This window comes from Bufo gargarizans, chromosome 11 (genome assembly GCF_014858855.1).
Source record: "Bufo gargarizans isolate SCDJY-AF-19 chromosome 11, ASM1485885v1, whole genome shotgun sequence".
In the NCBI taxonomy this organism is placed as follows: domain Eukaryota; kingdom Metazoa; phylum Chordata; class Amphibia; order Anura; family Bufonidae; genus Bufo; species Bufo gargarizans.
In genome coordinates, this window is record NC_058090.1 from 40,617,066 (window position 1) to 40,638,634 (window position 21,569).

At 45.8% G+C, this 21,569-nt stretch overlaps 1 protein-coding gene across 2 annotated transcripts in view; it reads left to right on the forward strand.

Annotated features, from left to right (window-relative positions):
* The window catches only part of LOC122921654 (cytosolic phospholipase A2 beta-like), a 73,651-nt gene that overhangs the window by 7,161 nt on the left and 44,921 nt on the right, over positions 1-21,569 (forward strand). For both annotated transcript variants that reach the window (XM_044271806.1, XM_044271807.1), the window contains exons 2-6: positions 10,649-10,718; positions 16,724-16,860; positions 17,869-18,000; positions 18,631-18,671; positions 18,777-18,819. In XM_044271806.1, coding sequence (XP_044127741.1) covers positions 10,649-10,718; positions 16,724-16,860; positions 17,869-18,000; positions 18,631-18,671; positions 18,777-18,819 — 423 coding nt within the window. The remainder of the gene's footprint in view (positions 1-10,648; positions 10,719-16,723; positions 16,861-17,868; positions 18,001-18,630; positions 18,672-18,776; positions 18,820-21,569) is intronic.

Below are 21,569 nucleotides of genomic sequence, written 5' to 3' on the forward strand. Positions count from 1 at the left end.
TAGTGGCTGACAGGGTAGGAACTTGTGATGCTGTTTGTATGCGTCCAGAACCCCGACTGGGCACCATCTGTTCTGCGTAGGGTAGTATGGAATGTTCACGGGTGAGAGCTGACTGCTTTTGGAGTGAGGTAATGGTTAGGATATAATGATCCCCGTGTTTCGTCAAGTGGGAGGCTAGCAGACAATGTGTAGTTTGGGTCGCCGAGGTCGTGGTGAATTCCCCGGGCCTCAGGAATCCGTAGAAGGCCAGGTACATCGCTGTTTTGATGATGGAGTTGGTATCAGCTTCAAAAGGACTGGAGTCTAATAAGTCGGATAGTGCTTTGAAAAAGTGACTGTTAATGGGCAGTCTCTGAGTCGGCCGTGCGGGTTCTGTCTTCTGAATGCCCTTGAGTATGGTTTTGATCTGGTGTGAGGCCATGAAACTGATGTTGTTGGGGTGTATGATTAGCATGTGATGTTGGATACCGGTGAGATAGAGCTTGATGGTGTTGTATGACAGTTTGAGCTTGAGGTGGCAAAAAGAAGCAAATCCTAGCAGGGAAGTCATGACAAATGGGTGCGTGATGCTGTGTTCCAACCGGAATTTGTTAAACAGTGCGAATGCTCTGTTGTATGACCTGCGTGTGTTGTCTGATAGTGCAGAGTGGGATAATGACTGGCTATGGCGCATGATGACATCTAATCCAGAATGAGCTGGTGAAATGACGGGGTGATGGAGGCCGTGGGTGACGCTGACGGGAGAGCCTGATGAAACGCCTGAAATTGGAAACGAGACAGATTGTCAGCTGCCGTATTGCACCTTCCCGGGACGTGGAAGCAGTGTATGAAGAAATTGTTGCAAGCTGCCAACCAAGTAAGCTTGCGCAGGAACCTCCTGATTGTGAGGGATTTGGACCGACCCTTGTTAATGATCTGGCAGGTTGCCTGGTTGTCTGAGTAGCATCGGACCGACCTGTTTGCCCATGAATGACCCCACGCCACGGCGGCCGCCACGATAGGGTAGATCTCGAACAGAGCCGAGGTAGTGGAGAATCCTTCCAAACCCTGGACCGCAGGAGGCCAGCTACCCCACAGCCAATCGTTCCCAAAAATGGCCGCGAAGCCTGTGGTGGATGCCGCATCCGACCAGACAGATGGGGAAGAGTCCGATAGCTGAGGGAGGAACATGCTCCCGCCGTTCCAGGCGGACAGAAATCTCCCCCACATACCCAGATCTGCAGTGGCGTGGGCATCCAGGGGCAGCCTGTGAGAGTCGTGAAGAAAAAGGGGGAAAAGGTGCAGAAGCCGTGAAATGAACGAGCGACCCTGGGGAATGATGCGCATGGCAAAGTTCAGGGACCCCAATAGGGACTGTAACTCCTTGCGATTGCAGTTGCCGAGTTGAAGGTAATTGTCTATGTGGTTGAGAATAACCTGGATCTTCCCGAGTGGCAAACTGGCTTGCATGGAGGCCGAATCCAACTGAATGCCCAAGAAGGTGATGAATGTGTCCGGCCCTTCTGTTTTCTTGGAGGAGATGGGTACCCCAAGTTCCCCGAACAGCTTGATGGTGGCCCTGAGGCTGGCGGGAGGGGAGGTGTTTTCCTCCACGAGTAGAAAGTCATCAAGGTAATGCAAGACCATCGGGCATCTTGCTACGTTCAAGAGCAACCAGCATGGTGCCTCCGCGAATGTGACAAAAATGGCCGGGCTACTCTTGGATCCGAAGGTCAACCGGGAGAAAAATAATAGTTTCCGGACCACTTGATGCCATGAAGGTGCCACAGTGACGGGTGGATTGGTAGCAATTTGAACGCATTGGCGATGTCGGTTTTGCTGAGCCATGCTCCGACCCCTGCTTGCTTGATGGCGGTGATGGCGTGATCTATGGTGGTGTATTGGAGTGAGAATTCTTCCGATGGAATGAGGGAGTTTAGACTGGGGTCGGCTGAACCGTGTGGTGCCGATAAATCGATGATTAGCCTCTGTTTCTGGGAAGACTTCCCGGTGACGATGCCAATGAGATTGGTGTGCCATGTGGTGAATGGGGGTGTCTTGAATGGTCCTAGCACGAAGCCCTCTGCGACTTCCAGGGCTATGAGGGCGTCAATTGCGGTGGGGTTGCCTTGGGCGGATAGGAGATTTGGACATTCCAGGGTACCTGTCGGCCTGTGCAGGATGCCCGTGTGGAAGCCTTCGGTCAGACCCGCCACAAGGAAATCCGTGAGATGTCTGGATGGGTGCTGAGACATGAATGCTTCCAGAATGTCCCTTCTCAAGTGCTCCGGTATCATGTGCGCCGGGCTGACTTCTTGGTCATCTGGGTTGATGGATGGCACGGCCACTGGCAATCCGGCTGGTGCCGGTGGCGCCGCCGGTGGTGGCACTGCCAAGGAGAGGGATGTGGTGACCGACTCCAGCTTCTCTAACCTGTCGTTGACCCTGTACATGGACGTCATCAAAGAGGCCAGCATGGCGTGTATGTCCCCCGTGCTGGACTGGCTGGGTCCTTCCCCTGCCTCCGCGTTACTGGCTGACGTGCGCAGTAGACGGAAAAGCTCCGCTTTCCTTGCCGTGGCGGGGAAGGGAATCTGCCGTCTCCTCAATTCTGTCGTGATACGCGGAACTGTCCAGGATCTGATGGATGCTGGGCTAGAAAGATCGTCTCCCTGGGCTAAGGTGATGGATCTGGCCGGAGTGCCAGGAAGGGAAAAGTTCTCACTTCCTTCCAGAGACATGCTAAAACAGAATAGTTTGTTTAGTGTGGGGAAACACAGGATCGTGCTGGCAAGCTAGCTATGCCGGATGGCGAAATAATTAAGCCTAAGATGGTGACAGATGAGGCCCTGCTAATTGCCGAGCGGCTTGAGAGGCACTATCTATGAGTTGGCGCGAGGGGTTGATGAGGCCACTGACGTGGTGGCAGGAGTGTGAGGCCTCTCGGTGACTTGTAAGACAGGACTAGGGAAAGGGAGTGACAGGTGAGGCCCTCTCTATGCAACAGCGAGGCGGCTTACTAACGAGTGGCGCGATGGGCGGCTGCCTCCGAGCGTGTGAGGCGGGGTGTTGGCCTCGCGGACCACTGACTGATGGCGGAGCCAAGAGGGGGATACTCTAGCGGGTTGTTTGTTTTCCCATATGCGGGTTTTTTTTTTTTTTTTTTTTTTTTTTTCCATGTTGCGGGTTTTTTTTTTTTTTTTTTGGTGGGTTTTTCTGTTTTCCATATGGCGGGGTTATTTTTTTTTTTTTTTTTTTCATGTGGCGGGTTTCCCTGTTTTTCCATGGCGGCTTTATATTTTTTATTTTTTTTACTATTTCCCAATGCGGGTTGTTCTGGTGGTTTTGTGTGAAGCGTTTGGTTTTTATTGCGGTGGATTTGGTAACATGGATGTGGCGCCCCCCTCCTGAATGTGCTGGCTGATGGAGGGGAGCGGTAGCCGAAATCTTGAGGTGCGTGGTGCAGGGGTGTGTGTGCGGCACCCCTCGGCTCCCCCTCCCCCCCCGCACAGCGCACGCGCGCGGCACCCGGCCGGCCGCCGGTCACTGCGCATGCGCCGTGGCCGTGCACGCGCCGCGCCCCCGCCGCGCATGCGCAAACCGGGCGTCGGGACGCGGCGGACGCCATTGGCAGCGCGACAGGAGGACGGAGACGCGGGGAAGAGAGGGACCGTGGCACTGTTGTGGTGTGTGGAGAGGGAGCGTGGAGCGGTCGGGTTGCGGTGAGCAACTGGTGACTGTGAGAGGGCGGGCGTGCAGCTGAGCTGGGCGAGGGGAACAATTTGCCCAACAAAGTAACAGAATGGTCCATGCACGTGACAGCCTGATGCATATATATATTTGTGTGTGAGGGGAAGGAAAGTGTGGGATGATGGTGAGGAGGGGAACGGCGTTGGTGGCTGCCATGGGGATCTGGTACAACGTGTTTGGCAGCGCTGGGAGTGGGGATGTGGTGTGGTGACCGTGTGCATGCATGATCGGAAAACGTAGCAACATGAAACCGTGACAGGAGTGAAACTGTGACATGGTTTGACAAGGAAAAAGTGAAATGAACGAGCTGGTACAGGGGCAACCGTGAGGCCCTGTGCTGTACCGCAGACATGAAATGATAGTGACTTGTAACGAGAATTTGTGACATGAGTGCAAAGTTTGGTGAAATGAAATGAGCCGGTACAGGGGGCAACCGTGAGGCCCCAGCTGTACCGTATGGATGACTCATAGTATACCGGGCAAAACGTGACCCACAGTGAACCGAGTAACGCAAAACTTCCAAGACTCAGCAACTCGCAGGTAACTCTCCAGTAACTCCACCAGCGACTTCCTCCTTCAAAGTTCAGACCTCGGATGGTGCAGGAGTCAGGTAGAGGGGTGCCCTAAATAGGCTGGAGGCGGACCTCAGCCCCTCCCACAAATCCAGGCCAAAGCCTTCACACGTATACGTCTTTTATACTGGAAATATATAATGGCAATTGTGAGGTGCTCAAGGCATAAATTGGCTACAGTATTTTCTATTTATTGATAGTAGTATTATATAAAATATATATGAATCAAGTAAAAAGGACACTCATGCAATCCCTTCAGTAATTGATATAATCGGAGGTTGCAATAACGCCTGTACAAGCGTCATAGACGCATGGTCAGGTGCGCTGTATCAGAAGCTGCCAGGTGCGGCACACATGAAGCCCCGCCCTTCTCCTGAGAACCCCGCCCCTCACAGACATCTCTCTCACCAGGAGCAGCTCCAGAGTCTGGACTAAACACTGCATTGTGGTTACAGGACCTGTGGTGATGTCACAGTCATGTGATCAGCCCTGTGTGAGGGAGGAGTTAGGGGAACACAGGCTCCGTGTAGGACTGTGCTGGTGGAGAATGCAGAGGTACTTTATGTATGGAAGATGTGTATAAAGCAGAGCTATGTCAGTGTAACCAGTCTATTGTACAGTTTTCTGTGTGTAATGTGCACACAGTAGTTCTATCTGTGTAATGGACATGTTGCAGAGCTGTGTGTGCAATGTGTATATAGTAGGTAAACTATCTGTGTAATGGGCATGTGGTAGAGCAGTGTATGTTATATGTATATAGTAGTTTCAGGTGGGCGCCATGTGTGGCAGCGTCAGGCGGGCGCCAACTATGGCAGCAGTGGTCTTATGTTTAGTGGATGATATTAGATGAATGTAAAATTGTCTACGTTTATTTCTGCATGGGAGACTAGCAATGGTTCCCTGCAGAAATATCAGCCTCATAATGTTATATGGGCCTATGCATTATATATGTGAATTACCGCAAAGTTCATACTCCTCCTCGGCTAAAAATACTCCTCAAAATTGTTGAGGAGTATTTTTACTCTTCTGGAAAAAAAATGTAGTGCGACCTCTGGATATAATAAATTTATGCATTAAAATACACAAATGTAACTAATAAAAACCTTTATTGTTACATTTGAGTATTTTAATGTATTAATTGTTTATATCAATTGAGCCTTGAGCGCCTCACAATTACTACATTTCCTGTCAATTTTTTTTATCTGTGGGCACCAGACAGGTGAGTGTACACGGCATATTTTGACGTATTGATATCCATATATATCTAAGTGAGCTGTCCGTTACTTTTATTTTGTCCTTTACGGACAGGGTAGAAAAGCGTTGTGGTGTGCTATGGTTTTGTATCCTTTTTTCAGAACGTATACGTTAAACAGGTGACAAAAATGTGGTGTGAACCCACCCTAAAGCCTTATTCACACGTCAGTGTTTGGTCAGTGATTTCTATAAGTGACTAAGAGCCAACACCAGGATTGGAGCCTCCACAGACATAAGGTATAAGATAAAGATCTGCACCTGTTCTGTGTTTAGAGCCGCACCTGTGATGTCACTGTACATGGATAGTGCACACAGTGATGTCACAAGATTGGCATAATACACAACTTGATGTCACAGTGCAGAAATGATAAACACTCTAATGTCACAGCGCAGGGACAATCTACTTTGTGGAATTACACAAACAGTGATGTCACACGTAAATATAAATCGTGTATGATGTCACACACAAGTATAATGCGTGTATGATGTCACAGTACCGTAATAACTTAGTGATGTCACAGCACAAGAAAAATGCAAAAAGAAATGCAGCACAGCAGGGATAAAGCAAACAGAAGAAATACCCAAGACGCACTGTATAGTAAAACTCCGGGTCCATTCACACATCCGCAAGTGTTGCGGTCTGCAAATTGCGGATCCGCAAAACATGGATACCGGCCATGTGCATTCTGCATTGTCCGGAAGTGCGGATGCGGACAGCCCATGGTGTGATGTCCGCATCTTTTGCGGCCCTATTGAAATAAATGGGTTCGCACCCATTCTGCAAAATTGCGGAACGGACGCAGACCCATTTATGCGGACGTGTGAATGGGTCATTTTAGTAGTAGTTTGGGGGATGTTTTGGAGCCAACCAATTATAGGCAATGGACTCCTTTTTATTCTTCTGCAAGTGACCTCATTAGAGGTGATAAGTGAGCAAAACTAGTTTGGACCATTATAGTTTTCAGTCCTGTGAGTGAAATATACTGTTACAAGATTACACAATAAACCATACATTCTTCACATTAATTGCTGAATAAGGAACGCCTGGAGTTATAAGGAGGAGCTGCCTTACCTGAGAAAGCATGGCCTCCATGTTATGTCACAATACTGTATATTTGTACAGTGCCCGGACACATTACTGGAAAGACTGGTTATTAGGATTATCCTGGCCCTATTCTAAGATCTCATAAACTGTAAGAGATTGCTTAGAAAGTCACGTTATATTGCCACGGTGAAGGATTGTGTATATATAGCTAGCGCTGGAATGCCACCTACACAGATACAGCTCCCATTCACCGGAATTTATAGATTTTATAGTAGAAGTTACATCACTACTTATGACTACTAATTATTTTGTCTTTAATAAAAAAAATATTTACAGGTGAAGGGAGTTCCAATGGGGGCTACGTATTCACCATCCCTGGCCAATTTAGCTGTAGCGTATTGGGAAGAGCGGCTTGTGTTCAGAGAACAACCCTTTCTCTGGTTCTGTGGTCTGCTATCTTGATAACCACGGGCGAATCTAAATTACCCTCGGTCAGGAGGGGAACGTAGAGACAAAAGAAAAGAGGGGTGGGGGGGGCGCACAATAGGGTAGTATGTTCAAATACAAACTGAATTGCTTGAAGTATGAAGGTGCTCACCTTTTGAGGTTGTGCAATAATAGACACAACTCTATTGTAGGTATGTAGGTATATCAAGACCTTTTGGATCCGTGGATGCAGCCGCAGAAGGGAGTGTCTTTGGGATTGGGTGCCCAATCCCCCAAAGGATGCTTGTAGTAAGAAAAAGGTTCAGATCAGGCGCAAATTCACAGGTTCCAATACGTCTCTATAGGTGAATCTTCTTTATTTTCATAAAAGGTAAAATAGTGTATAGAACAACGCGTTCCGGGGCTCAAATTGTCCCCTTCATCAGGTTAACAGTAGTCACAATAGCTAATAGTATATACAGGTATATATAGGTGAAAAAAAAAATGCCAAAAAACGGATTACCTAAGGGCTGCCCATAGATGAGAGGGGCTAGCACCAGGAGACATGTCACAAACTAAAATACAACATTTTAGCTAGTGGACTTCATCGATCATGCAATTACCTAGTGCTGGTTGTGCATAGCTGGAGTAATGTAAGAAATAAATAGGCTATTCTTTATTAGATATCTGTACGGTATGATCGATAGACTAAAATCACATGACCGTTACACTGCGGTCATGTGATAGAGGCAGGGCGGATGTAGTGTCTAACGAGCGCTCGCCACATGCGCTCTTCTCCCCCTTGTCTCCTCTCTAGACGGCCGGTCATGTGATCGCTAGGCTCGTGATCACATGGCCGGTATCCATGGCTACAATGACGCTGCCAGATAGTTTAGCAGAGCGCAGTGTCCCTGGGGCGAACGTACTTAGCGCTATGTGATGTTGATATTAACAGAACCGGCAGCAGTTTTTCGGGGGTCAATATTTTCCTTAAATATAAGGTAAAGACTTTACCTTATATTTAATGAATATATTGACCCCCGGATAACTGCTGCCGGTTCTGTTAATATCAACATCACATAACGCTAAGTACGTTCGCCCCAGGGACACTGCGCTCTGCTAAACGATCTGGCAGCGTCATTGGTCTGTTATGGCAGATACATCAATGGGGGGCCGATGTGTCTGCCATACCAGACTTCATTGCATATGTCAATGATAACCCCTATAATTTGAAATTCACCCACCAGTTTCATGCTTTGTCCATTCCTTTTTTGGATTTAAAATTAACAGGTGTACCCGGCCAAGTTATAATGGCGGAGACTTTCCGCAAGAAAGTCTCTGGCAATTCGATATTAAGGGCTAATAATAGTCACCATCCGGGTCACACCGTTAAAGCTATACCGGTGGGCGAATTCATGAGGGCAGAATTGTCTTTCCGGAGGGAATGTGAGGTGATTTGGGATTGTTTAAAACAAAGGGGCTATGCAAACTGGATGTTTACCAGAGCTTTAAATATAGTTAAAGGGAACCTGTCACCAGTTTTATGGTGTCCTAACTAAGGGCAACATAAATGACTGATTCTCTTAGCAAAATGCTGGGTCACTTTCTTTAATTGACCCAGTCAATCTGCCAACATCTTGTATTGAAAAGCTCCAGCTGATAATGATGAGTCCTGAATATTCATGAGCTCCTGACTCTCCCCGCCTACCTGGTGCTGAGTGACAGTTATTTTCCATATGAATCAGCAGCAGGTGGGCAGGGGAGTGGCTATAGCTGTTAATTAAATAAACGCTGGACTCACTGACATCACGCTGGACTCAAATCAGCTCATTAGCATGCGGCATCTTTGTGTGTATATTATGAGGTAACCATCTGTCACACCAGTATGTTAATACATCTAAGGTACTTTTTAGTAGTTAATGATTGTATATAATTAGTTAGATTATAATCAAATATCCACATGACAGGTTCCCTTTAAAAACAAAACTAGAGCAGAATTGTTATTTAAAAAGGATAATGGGGGGGGATATGGTCACACAAAGAAGTCGATTGCCCCAGACAAACCGACACTGGTTCTCACCTTTAGTAGACAATTCCCTCAGATTGAACAGGCTGTCAAAGGTGCCTCCCGATCTTATATGAAGATCATCTTTGCTACAACTTGTTAAAAAATGGATGTAGGATTGTCTCCAGACGCCCTAGTAATTTAGCAAATGTACTGTCTCCATCTTTGTCTACTCCATCTGGGGTTCAGACTAGAAAAACGTGGATGAAGTATCAGGGCTTTAGTAGGTGTGGAGGGCATCCCTGTAAAATGTGCAATTCCGCCTATCCAACCACCACCTTTGATAACTCCATGCATACTGAACAGTTTACTATTAAGAGCTATATAAACTGCAACAGTATGGGAGTTATCTATATAATAAAATGTACTGGCTGTGATCTTATGTATGTCGGCAGCACTGGGAGGCAACTTAAGGTTAGACTACGGGAACATCTTAACTACATTTCCAACCCCCTGGCTACCGGGATCTCCAATGCAGCGAGTCACTTCATTAGGGTACACAACAGAAGGGTAGACGATTTCAGGGCTTATGCTATTGAAAAAGTGACCGCTTCTCCCAGAGCAGGGGTCACAGAAAATAAGATCCTTCTACTGGAGGCTTTCTGGATGTTTAGGCTAAAAACATGTCATCCGATGGGATTGAACCTTAGGAGAGAATTGAAGAGGACCTTTCATCGGTCCAAACATTGTAAGATAATTACCAGGCTACATAGAGCGGCGCCCGGGATCTCACTGCACTTACTATTATCCCTGGGCGCCGCTCCGTTCGCCCGCTGTGTCCTCCGGTATCTTCACTGAATTGGTTCTACTAGACGGAGTCTGCCCTGTTTCTCCCTGGGCGTCTCCTTCTCCCAGGCTGTAGCGCTGTCCAATCGCAGCGCAGAGCTCACAGCCTCGGAGGGTTTTTGGACATCTAAGACAGACATCTTTAGAAACATGTTGAGAACATCTGTACGGTGCCGACAGGTTCCCTTTAAAGGGAATGTATGACTTTGGAAAAGCATGGCTGCCTTCTTCCAGAAACCGCACCGCAACAGTCTATCTGAACAGTGCTGAGCTGCAATACCACGGACAGTCTGTGGACCTGCATGCAACTGTTTTGGGGAGAAAGCAGCCATATTTTTCTAATCCTGGGCAACCGCTTTGAGTGTTGAGTTTAAGATGTCTTTCAGGTCATCATCTATTATTGAATATATAAAAAATGTATAGCTCTTCTGCCAAAAACTTATACCACACATTCCTCAAAGTTTATGGATTAGTCAGGTAGTAACAGAGGCTTCAAGATGGAAGATGGGGCACAAAGACTTTAAAGATGTATGGTCTCGATGTTCTCTTGCCTTACAGACAAGAAATACCTGACTGGATATATTAGCAGCAGGCGGTAATACAAAAGCAATTCCTCCTCTGCGTTTAGAGCCCGCTGTAATTTTGTGGAATTTTTGCACAGTATAGAAACACCTGAAGTGTAACCATATTAATATGGCTGTGATACCATTGTAACATAATTGTGTTAAAATATAATTTGTTATTGTACTAATGCAACTTTTCTCATTACAGGAAGATAGTGAGTTTAGCTTGGTAACAGTGAAAGTTGTACAAGCCTCACATATACCATGGGCTGACTGGAGTAAGTATGATTCCTTTCACAATGCGTCTTACAAGAAATATTTTGGCTAGTTTCACATCTGTAAGAAAAATTAGACAAGCACATCCATAGTCGCAGGTGCACATCCATAAAGCTAGCATCCAGGAAGCAAACAAAAACAGGTGTGGCAGCTCAACATCTCACATACTAGGGATCGACCAATACTTTTTCTTTTTTAGAGCCGATACGATAATCTGTGAACTTTCAGGCCGATAATTTATATTGATATTTTATATCTCATAATATATATTATATTAGTTGGTGGTCACTGAGGTGGTGGAAATTTGCATTTGGCACTAGTATATTATAAATGTAAATTTAAATTAATAAAGCCCTTAGTTGGTAGTCAATTTATAATTTACATTTATAAGATACTGGTGCAAAATGCCAATTTCAACACCATCGCCCCCTCCTCACTGACTTTATTAACCCCTATCAGTTCTCAGATCAGCCCTTTATAAACTCCATCAGACCTTTATTAACCCCTATCAGACCTCAGATCAGCCCTTTATTAACCCCTATCAGACCTCAGATCAGCCCTTTATTAACCCCTATCAGACCTCAGATCAGCCCTTTATTAACCCCTATCAGACCTCAAATCAGACCTTTATTAACCCCTATCAGACCTCAGATCAGACCTTTATTAACCCCATCAGACCTCAGATCAGACCTTTATTAACCCCATCAGACCTCAGATCAGACCTTTATTAACCCCTATCAGACCTCAGATCAGACCTTTATTAACCCCTATCAGACCTCAGATCAGACCTTTATTAACCCCTGTCAGACCTCAGATCAGACCTTTTATTAACCCCTGTCAGACCTCAGATCAGACCTTTATTAACCCCCATCAGACCTCAGATCAGACCTTTATTAACCCCCATCAGACCTCAGATCAGACCTTTATTAACCCCTGTCAGACCTCAGATCAGACCTTTATTAACCCCCATCAGACCTCAGATCAGACCTTTATTAACCCCTATCAGACCTCAGATCAAACCTTTATTAACCCCTATCAGACCTCAGATCAGACTTTTATTAACCCCTATCAGATGAATAAAATAAAAAACTCCTCACCTATCCTGCACCGCGGCTCCTCTTAATCTCCGTGCCCACGCTGCACTGTCGCCGGACTTCACATGGCCGGCGCTAAATAGAAAATGCCTATTCTTGTCTGCGATTGGGAACCCAGAATTACAGTCGTGTGAATGCACCCTCACGGTGAATGCAGGTCCTGTGCATGGACATAGCTTACTTGTACTATATATGTAAAATACAACCCTACAGTTATTAAAAAGGTCATTTATTAACAATAGTATAAGAGAGGTTTGCCCTAAAATCAGATGCTTAAGGGGGTTGTCAACTTTCTGGCTACTTGTGACCAATGTGTATGACAGATGACTATATGGCACTTACTAATGTAGCCTTTGTTGATATTCTGTGCCGTTTGCTATATTTCGAAAGCCATGTCCCCTTGTTGGGCAAATCTTCTGTGCTGGCGGCCACATAGAGGTCCTGCCTATAAGGTGGCCGTTGATGGAGAGTCATGTGACCAGACACATTGCTCAGCCTCCTCCATTCAAACACATTGCTATAAAGGAATGTTTAAAGGGGTTGTCTGAGATAATTAAAAATTGGCTGCAGTGGTCATATAACCGGTGCGGTCTGCAAACAAACAGCAGGAGACGGTCTGGACCAGCAAAGCCATAGAAAGAGGCGAGTATGGAATCATTTTTTCTGGCTCGTATGATTGGGGGACACAGAAGAGCATGGGTATAGCTGCTGCTGCCACTAGGAGGCGACACTAAGCAAAAAAGTGTTAGCTCCTCCTCTCAGCTATACCCCTCCTGCAGACACTGAGCTACATAATCAGTTTTAGCTTAGTGTCCTTGTACTTACGACTAGGATACTGTACATCCTGTAGCATTACCCCCTTCCATAGGTGGAGTACTTGCACTATTACAGGATACTGTACAGCCTGGCGCATTACCCTCCTTTTCATAGGTGGTATTTGCACTACCACGGTATACTGTACAGCCTGTAGCATTACTCTCCTTCATAGGCGGAGTACTTGCACTACCTCTGGATACTGTCTGACCTGTAGCACTACCCTCCTTCATAGGCGGAGTACTTACACTACCACTGGATACTGTACAGCCTGTAGCATTACCCTCCTTCATAGGCAGAGTACTTACACTACCACTGTATACTACACAGCCTGTAGCATTGCTCTGCTTCCTTAGGCGGAGTAATTCCACTTCCACTGCATACTGTACAGCTTGTATTATTACCCTCCTTTCTTGAACAGAGTATTTTTACTACCACTGGATGCTGTACAGCCTGTAGCATTACCCTCCTTTCTCAGGCAGAGTATTTGCACTACCATTGGATCCTATTCATTCTGTATCATTGCTCTTTTTTCATAGGCAGGGTATTTGCACATGGGACCCTATACATCCGGTAGCAAGGACTCTTTCCATAGGTGGAGTATTTACTTCACCACTAGATACTGTACAGCCTGTCGAATTACTCTCCTTTTATAGACTGAATACTAGCAATACCACTGGATACGGTACAGCCTGTCACATTAGTCTCCTTTTATAGACAGAATACTAGCAATACCACTGGATACTGTATGTCCTGTCACATTACCCTCCTTCCATAGGTGGAGTATTGGCACCACCACTGGATCATATATTCCCTGTAGCATTGCCCTCCTTCCATAGTGGGTGTATTTACACTTCCACTGGGTACTGTACATTCTGTAACATTATCCTCATTCCATGGAGTAATTGCCCTACCACTGGATCCTATACAGACTGTACATTACTCTCCTTCCTTAGGCGGAGTAATTGCACTTCCACCGGAGACCATATGTTCTGTCGCATTAGCCCTTCCGCAGGCGGAGTAATTGCCCTAAACCTGGTTATCTTCTGTCCGGTTGGATTTCCACCTTCTATAGGTGGACTAGTTGCACCACAATCGCATACTGTAGATCCTGTTGCATTACCCTCCTTCTATTGACGGAGTAGTTGCACAACCAGTAGTGCCTGCACTACCAGTGGACCCTGTACATCTGTGGGGTTTCCCTCTTTCCATCAGCGGAGTAACTCCACTACCACTGGAAACTGTTTATCCTGTTACGTTATCCGTCTTTCTTAGGTGGAGATGGGTACCACACCTTCATACTGTAAGATCCTGTAGCATTACCCTCCTTCCATCATCCGGGTAGTTCCACAACCAGTGGTAATTGTTCTACCAGTATATGCTGTACATCTTGTCGGCTCCCCTCTTTCCATAGGCAGAGTATTCCCACTACCTCTGGAAACTTCCGTCCTATCGCATTATCCCCTTGTCACATTCCATCCCGTTCCACTGGTGGTCTCCTTGCTAGACACAGACAATCGTCTTTATCCCCCGTCATAGGCGGTATATTGGCACTACCACGGGATACTGTGACTACTTTCACACTATCCTTTTCCTCAGGTAGTCATTGTACGGATTGGGGTCGGGCGCCTACATGGCAGCCTCTGTCTTTCCAGGGTGTTGACCCACGACATGCCTCTCCTCGTGCCCTGAATCCCCATGCGGAGCATTCTAATTTTGTTGCTTTTCCTTGGCACGCTCGGCATCCACACACCTTCAGTAGGTGGAACGTCTGCACCTACTGCCAGTTTTCTTCCTTCCCCCGTGGAGTATTGCGCTACCAACAGTTCATATTTGCTACTGCTGTTTGACCTCATTTTCAGGTGGAGTCCCCTCTCTGGAGAGGCCATGGGTGCTGGTTACGTGGCTACTACTGTGTGACCCCTTCCCAGGGGGAGTTTTTGCGTTCTTCCTTTAAATGCCGACAGTCACTGTTTCTGGCTTACAGGACACATTGTCAGTGGGCGCGGCACTGGAGGTTCTTGCCGCATCCCCTTCCTCCATGTGGGGGAATCGACCCTAGCATTTTGTGTGGTTTTCTGCAACACATTTACCAGGTATGGTATGTATGGTGTTCATGAGGCGGTGGCTGATATAGGTTCACTTATTCCTTATGGCGCTGGTCAAATGCCCATACCAAGCCATGCTACATGTGATGGGTTTGCTCACTTCTGGTTTGCACTAGTGAGGTTTTCTGTACCTGGTATAACCTACCGATTTCTGTGGGGCTGGCTTAGCGCCTTGTTTCCTTCACATGTCATGCATTGCCTCTACCATCTGCTACGGTGACAGCCTCAGTGTTCCCTCCTTGTGGAAGTTTAGGTATGCACTTATCCAGTTTGCCTCTGTGAGTTGTCATACTGTCCTTGTTGTCGCCACTTACACTAGTTCATATCAGCCTCTTCTACTTCTCCCCTTTCGCAAGACGAGTAGTTGCACTTCCCTAGATACTGTTTCTGCTTGCTTGGCCAGTTTCCATAGCCGTTGGGTTCTTGTAGGCCCCCTTTCTGCTGTGGAGTATCTGCCTGGGTAGTATGGTTCCGTTACCATTTTTTCTGGGACTTTGGGGCGTTTGACATCCGCACTCCCTTCCTGGCCCAGTGTTTATCCCATATTTGGTTCCGGTCTGGCCGTTTCATACATTCCTCTCATAGCCTCCTTCTTTAGGCAGCCTTCCATGGGTATCAGACGGCTTCTCTCTTCTCTTGTTATGAAGCTTAAGGTCCTCCTCTCTATGTCTCTGCTTACCACCATTGTCATTCTCCTTGGGAACATTCTTATGAGACAAACCCCTTGGCCATAGGTCTAAAGGGTACGTTTTTTTTTTATCTCTGAGGACACTCTTTTCCTACCCGCTTACTCCCCAATTTTGCGTTTTTTTGGGTCGGTTCCACTGCCTTGTTCTCATTGTGTCTTTTCTCTCCCTCGATATTATTTTCTTGTGGGCCATGGTCATGCCTGACATCCAGGTTCTCTAGCCCTGATTTGTTAATGGTTCTGCTTGAGTGCTCTTCTCCTTTGACAGCCTGGTGTGGAGTTGGGGGTGGTCGCCTTCTGACACTTTTACTACTTCCCCCATGGGGGGGGCAAGATTAGTCACGTCCGCAGTTCTCTGGCCCTTGGTATCCAGACACCATCTGCAGTTTGTTTTCTTCTCATGCCATGTCGTGTCTGTTGATCACTCTAGGGGGGTCATTTTCTGGGGTGCTGGTCCTTGGGTATCACCTTCCTTAGAGGTCTTCTGGGCCCAGGCTATGTTTTCTCTCTCCGGTATATTCTGTAGTCGCTCTGGCGCCTGACTTGTTTTCATTCTTGTCCATCTTGTGGATATTCTGTGTGCTCTCCACTTCTTCCGATGTCTCCTAAGCCGTGGCTTATGTCCCTGGGGCTGTTCTTCTACCCAGCCGGGGCATCTGGGTATTCATACGCTCTCTGACTGGCCTTCCTGGGAATGGCTCTTCCTGTCCTCCCCCTGCAATTCTGTGGGGGGAAATATGACAGGCCTTGGATTCGTTCTGGTCTTGTTCCCTCCCCATGGTACTGCTCTTTAACGTCTTCTGTGTCCCCCAATGATACGAGCGAGAACGTAGGATTTTTGTCTGACCTGTAAAAACCTTTTCTCGCTGAGTTCATTGGGGGACACAGCTCCCACCCTGTAAGTACATTGCTTCATGGGTCCCTTTGGTTCTTGATTCTGATCCCATATTCACCTTTCTTACTTTTTGTTTTCTGTGGGCTTCTCCTGGCTGCTCCTACAGCTTTCGTACAAACTGATTAGCTCAGTGTCTGCAGGAGGGGTATAGCTGAGAGGAGGAGATAACACTTTTTTGCTTAGTGTCGCCTCCTAGTGGCAGAAGCTATACCCATGGTCTTCTGTGTCCCCAATGAACTCAGCGAGAAAAGGAATTTACAGGTAAGACAAAAATCCTACTTTATCTTACAGAACTTGGTGTATTGCTCAAATTTTTTATTATCTTGGAAAACCCCTTTTAAAGTTGAAGAACCATGAGTAAAAGGTAGTTTCTTGGTTTATCCTTCTGACGGCTGCTTTCTCTTTACAGTGAGCAATGCTGATTGCTATGTGTGTCTGTGGCTACCAACATGCAGTACAAAAATCCTGAAGACAAAGACTGTGGCAAACACCAGTGACCCTGTATGGAACGAAACATTTCAGTTTACTATCTGCAATAATGTGAAGGTAAGAAGAAGAGACATGGGTTCGTTAGTGGCCCTTTATTCTTTACATGGATATTTAGTCTATTAAAGGACAACTGTCACTAGATTTAGGCTGCTGTACCTGAGGCAGCATAAACCTGGTAATAGATCCCCTTTAATAACCACAAATGTCCCCTAAAATAAAAAAGAGTGAAATGAAGTGTAGGTGTTTCTTGGGGTTGTGCAAGAATAGGGGCGAGGGGTTTGACAAACTCCTCAACCCATTTTGCTGGACTTGTAAAGGAAAGGTTACTTACCTGCTCGCTGCTTCTTCTCTTCCAAGCTTGATAGGGCTCCATCAATGTCAACCTCTGGTTTGATGTCGCTGCAGTCAATAACTGGCCGCGGCGGTGACCATTTCCCCCTAAGTCATGACAAATGGACACATGGTGCAAGGGGATCCGGTCTCCACTGTGGCCAGTGATTGGCAGTGGCAGTGTCAAACCAGATGTTGACATCAAGGGAGTCCAACAGAGCAGCCCAGGCCTGGAAGAGAAGGAGCGGGGAGCCTGCACCGGGAAGCAGTTAGAAGCAGTATATCGATCATCTGTATTCGGGAGCTGTGATGCCAGAACCATCCACCCCACTACACAGCTCCGTGTAGTGGCTGTGCCTGGTTACTACAGCACTGCTCCTATTCGGACCCATGACAATCTGATATTGATGACGTCTCACCTCTGCTCTGTGTTTCCAGGCTGCATCAGTGATGTAGCTGTGTATGGCCTTAGTGATCTCGTACTGCATACTGCTGAGACCAGTGATTGGCTGCAGCATTCATGTGCCATATGCACTTACGTCACCACTGCAGTCTCCTAACTGAAGCAGGAGGTGAGGACTGGAGCTGTAGTATTGGCAACATCAGAGAATTAAGCGCTAAGTATATGTTCTTCTATTATTTTATATCTTTTAGTGAAAATCCCTTAAGTATTTACAGGCATTTAGCATCCAGGCACTTGCTATCAGATTCATTTGCACATACCTTCTATTCCAGAACATGATACAACTGACACTTCATGATGAGGATGTAATCACAGGAAATGACCTGCTCTATTCACTGATATACGATGTGGACAAAATCGCAGTTGGAGAGACTCAACTGGAAACATTCACTCTTAACCCTAATGTAAGTCAAGGCTCTCAAATTCAGTTTTTTTTCCACTTTATTAAATATTTTATACCTTTCATCTTAAACGGATTTTGCAGTTTCTTTAATAATAGGTTTGTATAATGAAATTTTATACCTTTTCTTTTTTTTTTTTTACCGGTATGTTCTGCAACAGTTTCTTATTGTATTAACTCTGCTTTCATGGCTCTCCATGGTGATTTCTAAACAATGGTGGTCATTTATGAAACAGAATTACGCCTATATTAGCAACGTCTTCCCCACTCACGCCAGGTCTAAAAAGTAGGCGCGGAAGGAGTCTGGCCTGCAGGTCCGTCTCATTCATCATTTTCTACACCTGGTTTAGGTGTAGAAAATGGTCTAAATGTAAGAGAGCTAGGAAGCCGTCTTACATTTAGAAGCGGCTGTGGATCCACCAAAGTTATGGAGAGTCCGGCGCTTCTCCATAACTTCGGCGACCAGCACAGGGCCTTAGTAAGACCAGTGTCTAAAACACCGATCTTAATAAATGTGCCCCTATATCTACTAAAATATGAAGAGCATTTCTAGAGATGAGCAGCATACTGTCTGCCAGCTCACAAAGTAATTAAGAAGCAACAAAAATATATAATTCTGGTCTTTTTGTTTTAGGGGCCAGAAAATCTTCAAGTGGAATTCACAGTGCAAAAATTGTAAGTTTATATCCTGTTGCTTAAAAACAGTCTACATGTAATGCATATATTCATTTGGTACCTGGACTTAATTATCATTCTACTTGTTTTATTTCTATTTTTCAGTCAAGGTTATCGTGAAAATATTCTGACAAATGGAGTGATTGTGGTAAGTTCACATATATAAGCAGCATTCAGAAAGTCTTCACACCCTTTATTCTTTTCACATTTTGTTATGTTGCGGCCTTGTACTAAAATAAAAATAAAATCCCCATCATTCTGCATTCTACCCCATAATAAGCAAGTGAAAAGAGAATGTTTGGAATGTTTACTAATTTATTGAAAAGGAAAAACTAAAATCTTGCATTGACATAAGTATTCAGACCCTTTACTCAGTATTTAGTTAAAGCCCCTTTTGGCAGCAAACACAGCCTCTAGTCTTCTTGGTTATGATGCCACAAGGTTTGCACACTTGGATTTGTGGATTTTCAGATTCTCTCATGCTCTGTCTGGTTGAATGGACAGCTATTTTCAGGTCTCTCCAGAGATGTTCGATTGGGTTCAAGTCAGTACTCTGGTTGGACCACTCAAGGGCATTCACTAAGCCTCTCCTGTATTGTCTTGGCCATGTGCTTAGGGTCATTGTCTTGTTTGAAGGTAAACCTTCAGCCCTCTGGATCAAGTTTTCATTCAGAAGCTTTCCCTCAACCATGACGCTTAGCATTGAGGCCAAGAAGTTGAATCTTGGTTTCATTATGTCAGATAATCTTGTTTCTCACAGTCTGAAAGTCTTTTAGGTGCCTTTTTGAAAGCTTACATGTATCTTTTACTGAGGAGAGGCTTTATGGCCACTTTGCCATACAGCCAAGATTGAAGGAGTCCTTCAGTGGTGGTTGGCCTTCTGGAAGTTTCTCCCATCTGCAAACAGGATCTGGGGAGCTCAGCCACAGTGACCATTGGGTTCTTGGTCACCTCTCTTACCAAGGCCCTTCTCCCTCCTTTACTTAGTTTGGTTGGTCGACCAGCTCTAGGAAGAATCCTGGTTGTTCCAAACATCTTCCATTTAAGAATTATGGAGGCCACTGTGCTCTTGGAAACTTTGAGCTCAGCAGAACTTTTTTTCTACCCTCCTTAGATCAGACCCATAATCCTCACCAGACCTCAGATCAGACCCCTAATCTTCATCAGGCCTCAGATGACACAAATAATAAATAAAACAACTTACCCCTCCTGCTCAGGATGGCGCCACCACTCAGAACATTCAGTGCGCTGCTCCTACTGCTGCACTGTGATCGGACGCTGTGCAGTGTCAGGTCATAGTGCGCGCTTACGCAAACTACGCTTACGCAAAGACCTGGTGGCGGTGAGTAATACCAGCGCTAGACTCACCGCTCCCTGATCCTACAGTACTAATGTGCACTTTCATAATGGAAGCACTCATTAGTTTTCACGCTGCCATTTTCCCTCCACTTTTGGTGGGAAAAAGTGTATCTTGTATAGCGAAAAATACAGTATGTCCATGATTTTTTTTTTTCTTTTTCCTTTTTAATAAATTTGCTAAAATTTCTGAATTCTGTTTTCACTTTCTCAATAAGTGCAGATTAATGGGGGGAAACTTGAATTATTTTAAAGGTCTGAAGACTTTCTGAATGTATTGTATTTCTGTAAAACTGCTTTCTCTTACGCATATGCAGAATGGTATAGGTATGATGTCTAGTGAACTGATGTAAATTTTATTGTATGTAATATTTAATATCAGTCAGTTCCCCTGATATTCACTAAATGCAGCATCTGATAATTCATTATTTGTAATTTAGTCCGCTACCAAATCAGGTCACCTTCACCCTCAGTTACTTCTCTTTGACCGTCATCTATCAAGAAATAGTATTCTATTAAACTACCTCTTATGATTCTTCACCATCCAAACCTCTCTCTCCTGACTCCAGACTTCTCTTATACTACACCAGTACTCTGGATCACTTTAAGGTGGATTTAGACGGGCCATTTGAGCGGACAATTGTCAGCTGCTCATTCAGTGAAGGAGACCGCGCATTTACATGCAGCAATCTCCTTCACTGTATGAGGATTGGGGATCGCTATAACGCCTGACTTCTGAACAGCAGATCAATGTTTAGACACAACGACCTGCTGCCCAGAAGCCATGATCGGCGGGGCCTACACAAGCGTTTCGCTCATTTTATTAGATGATTGGCGGCACACTTAGACTGCCAGATGATTGGGAATGACTGCTCGCAAGAACAGTCATTCCTGATAATCTGGACGTTTATTGGTGCGTCTTAGGCTACTTTCGCACTAGCGTTTTGGGCAGATCGTCATGAATCTGCAAAAACGGATCAGTTACAATAATACAACCGCATGCATCCGTCATGAACAGATCCGTTTGTATTATCTGTAACATAGCCAAAACTGATCCTTCATGAACTCCATTGAAAGTCAATGGGAGACGGATTCGGTTTCTATTGTGTCAGTGAAATTGGATCCGTCCCCATTGACTTACATTGTGTGACAGGACGGATCCGTTTGGCTCAGTTTCGTCAAGTGGACAGCAAAACGCTGCAAGCAGCATTTTGGTGTCCTGCCTCCAGAGCGGAATGGAGACGGAACGGAGGCAAACTGATGCATTCTGAGCGGATCCTTTTCCATTCAAAATGCATTAGGGCAAAACTAATCTTTTTTGGACCGCTTGTGAGAGCCCTGAACGGATCCCACAAACGGAAACCAAAACGCCAGTGTGAAAGTAGCCTAAATGCACCTTTGCTCTCCACCTTTTAACTGTAGCAGCAGCAGTGACCACTCCTGAGCTGCTTACAAGCTGACCTTTTTATCCATACCATTTCACTTCCAATGTCTTCTTAGCTTTGCTATACTCTTCCAAGGCACAGTTGTGTTATATTGGGT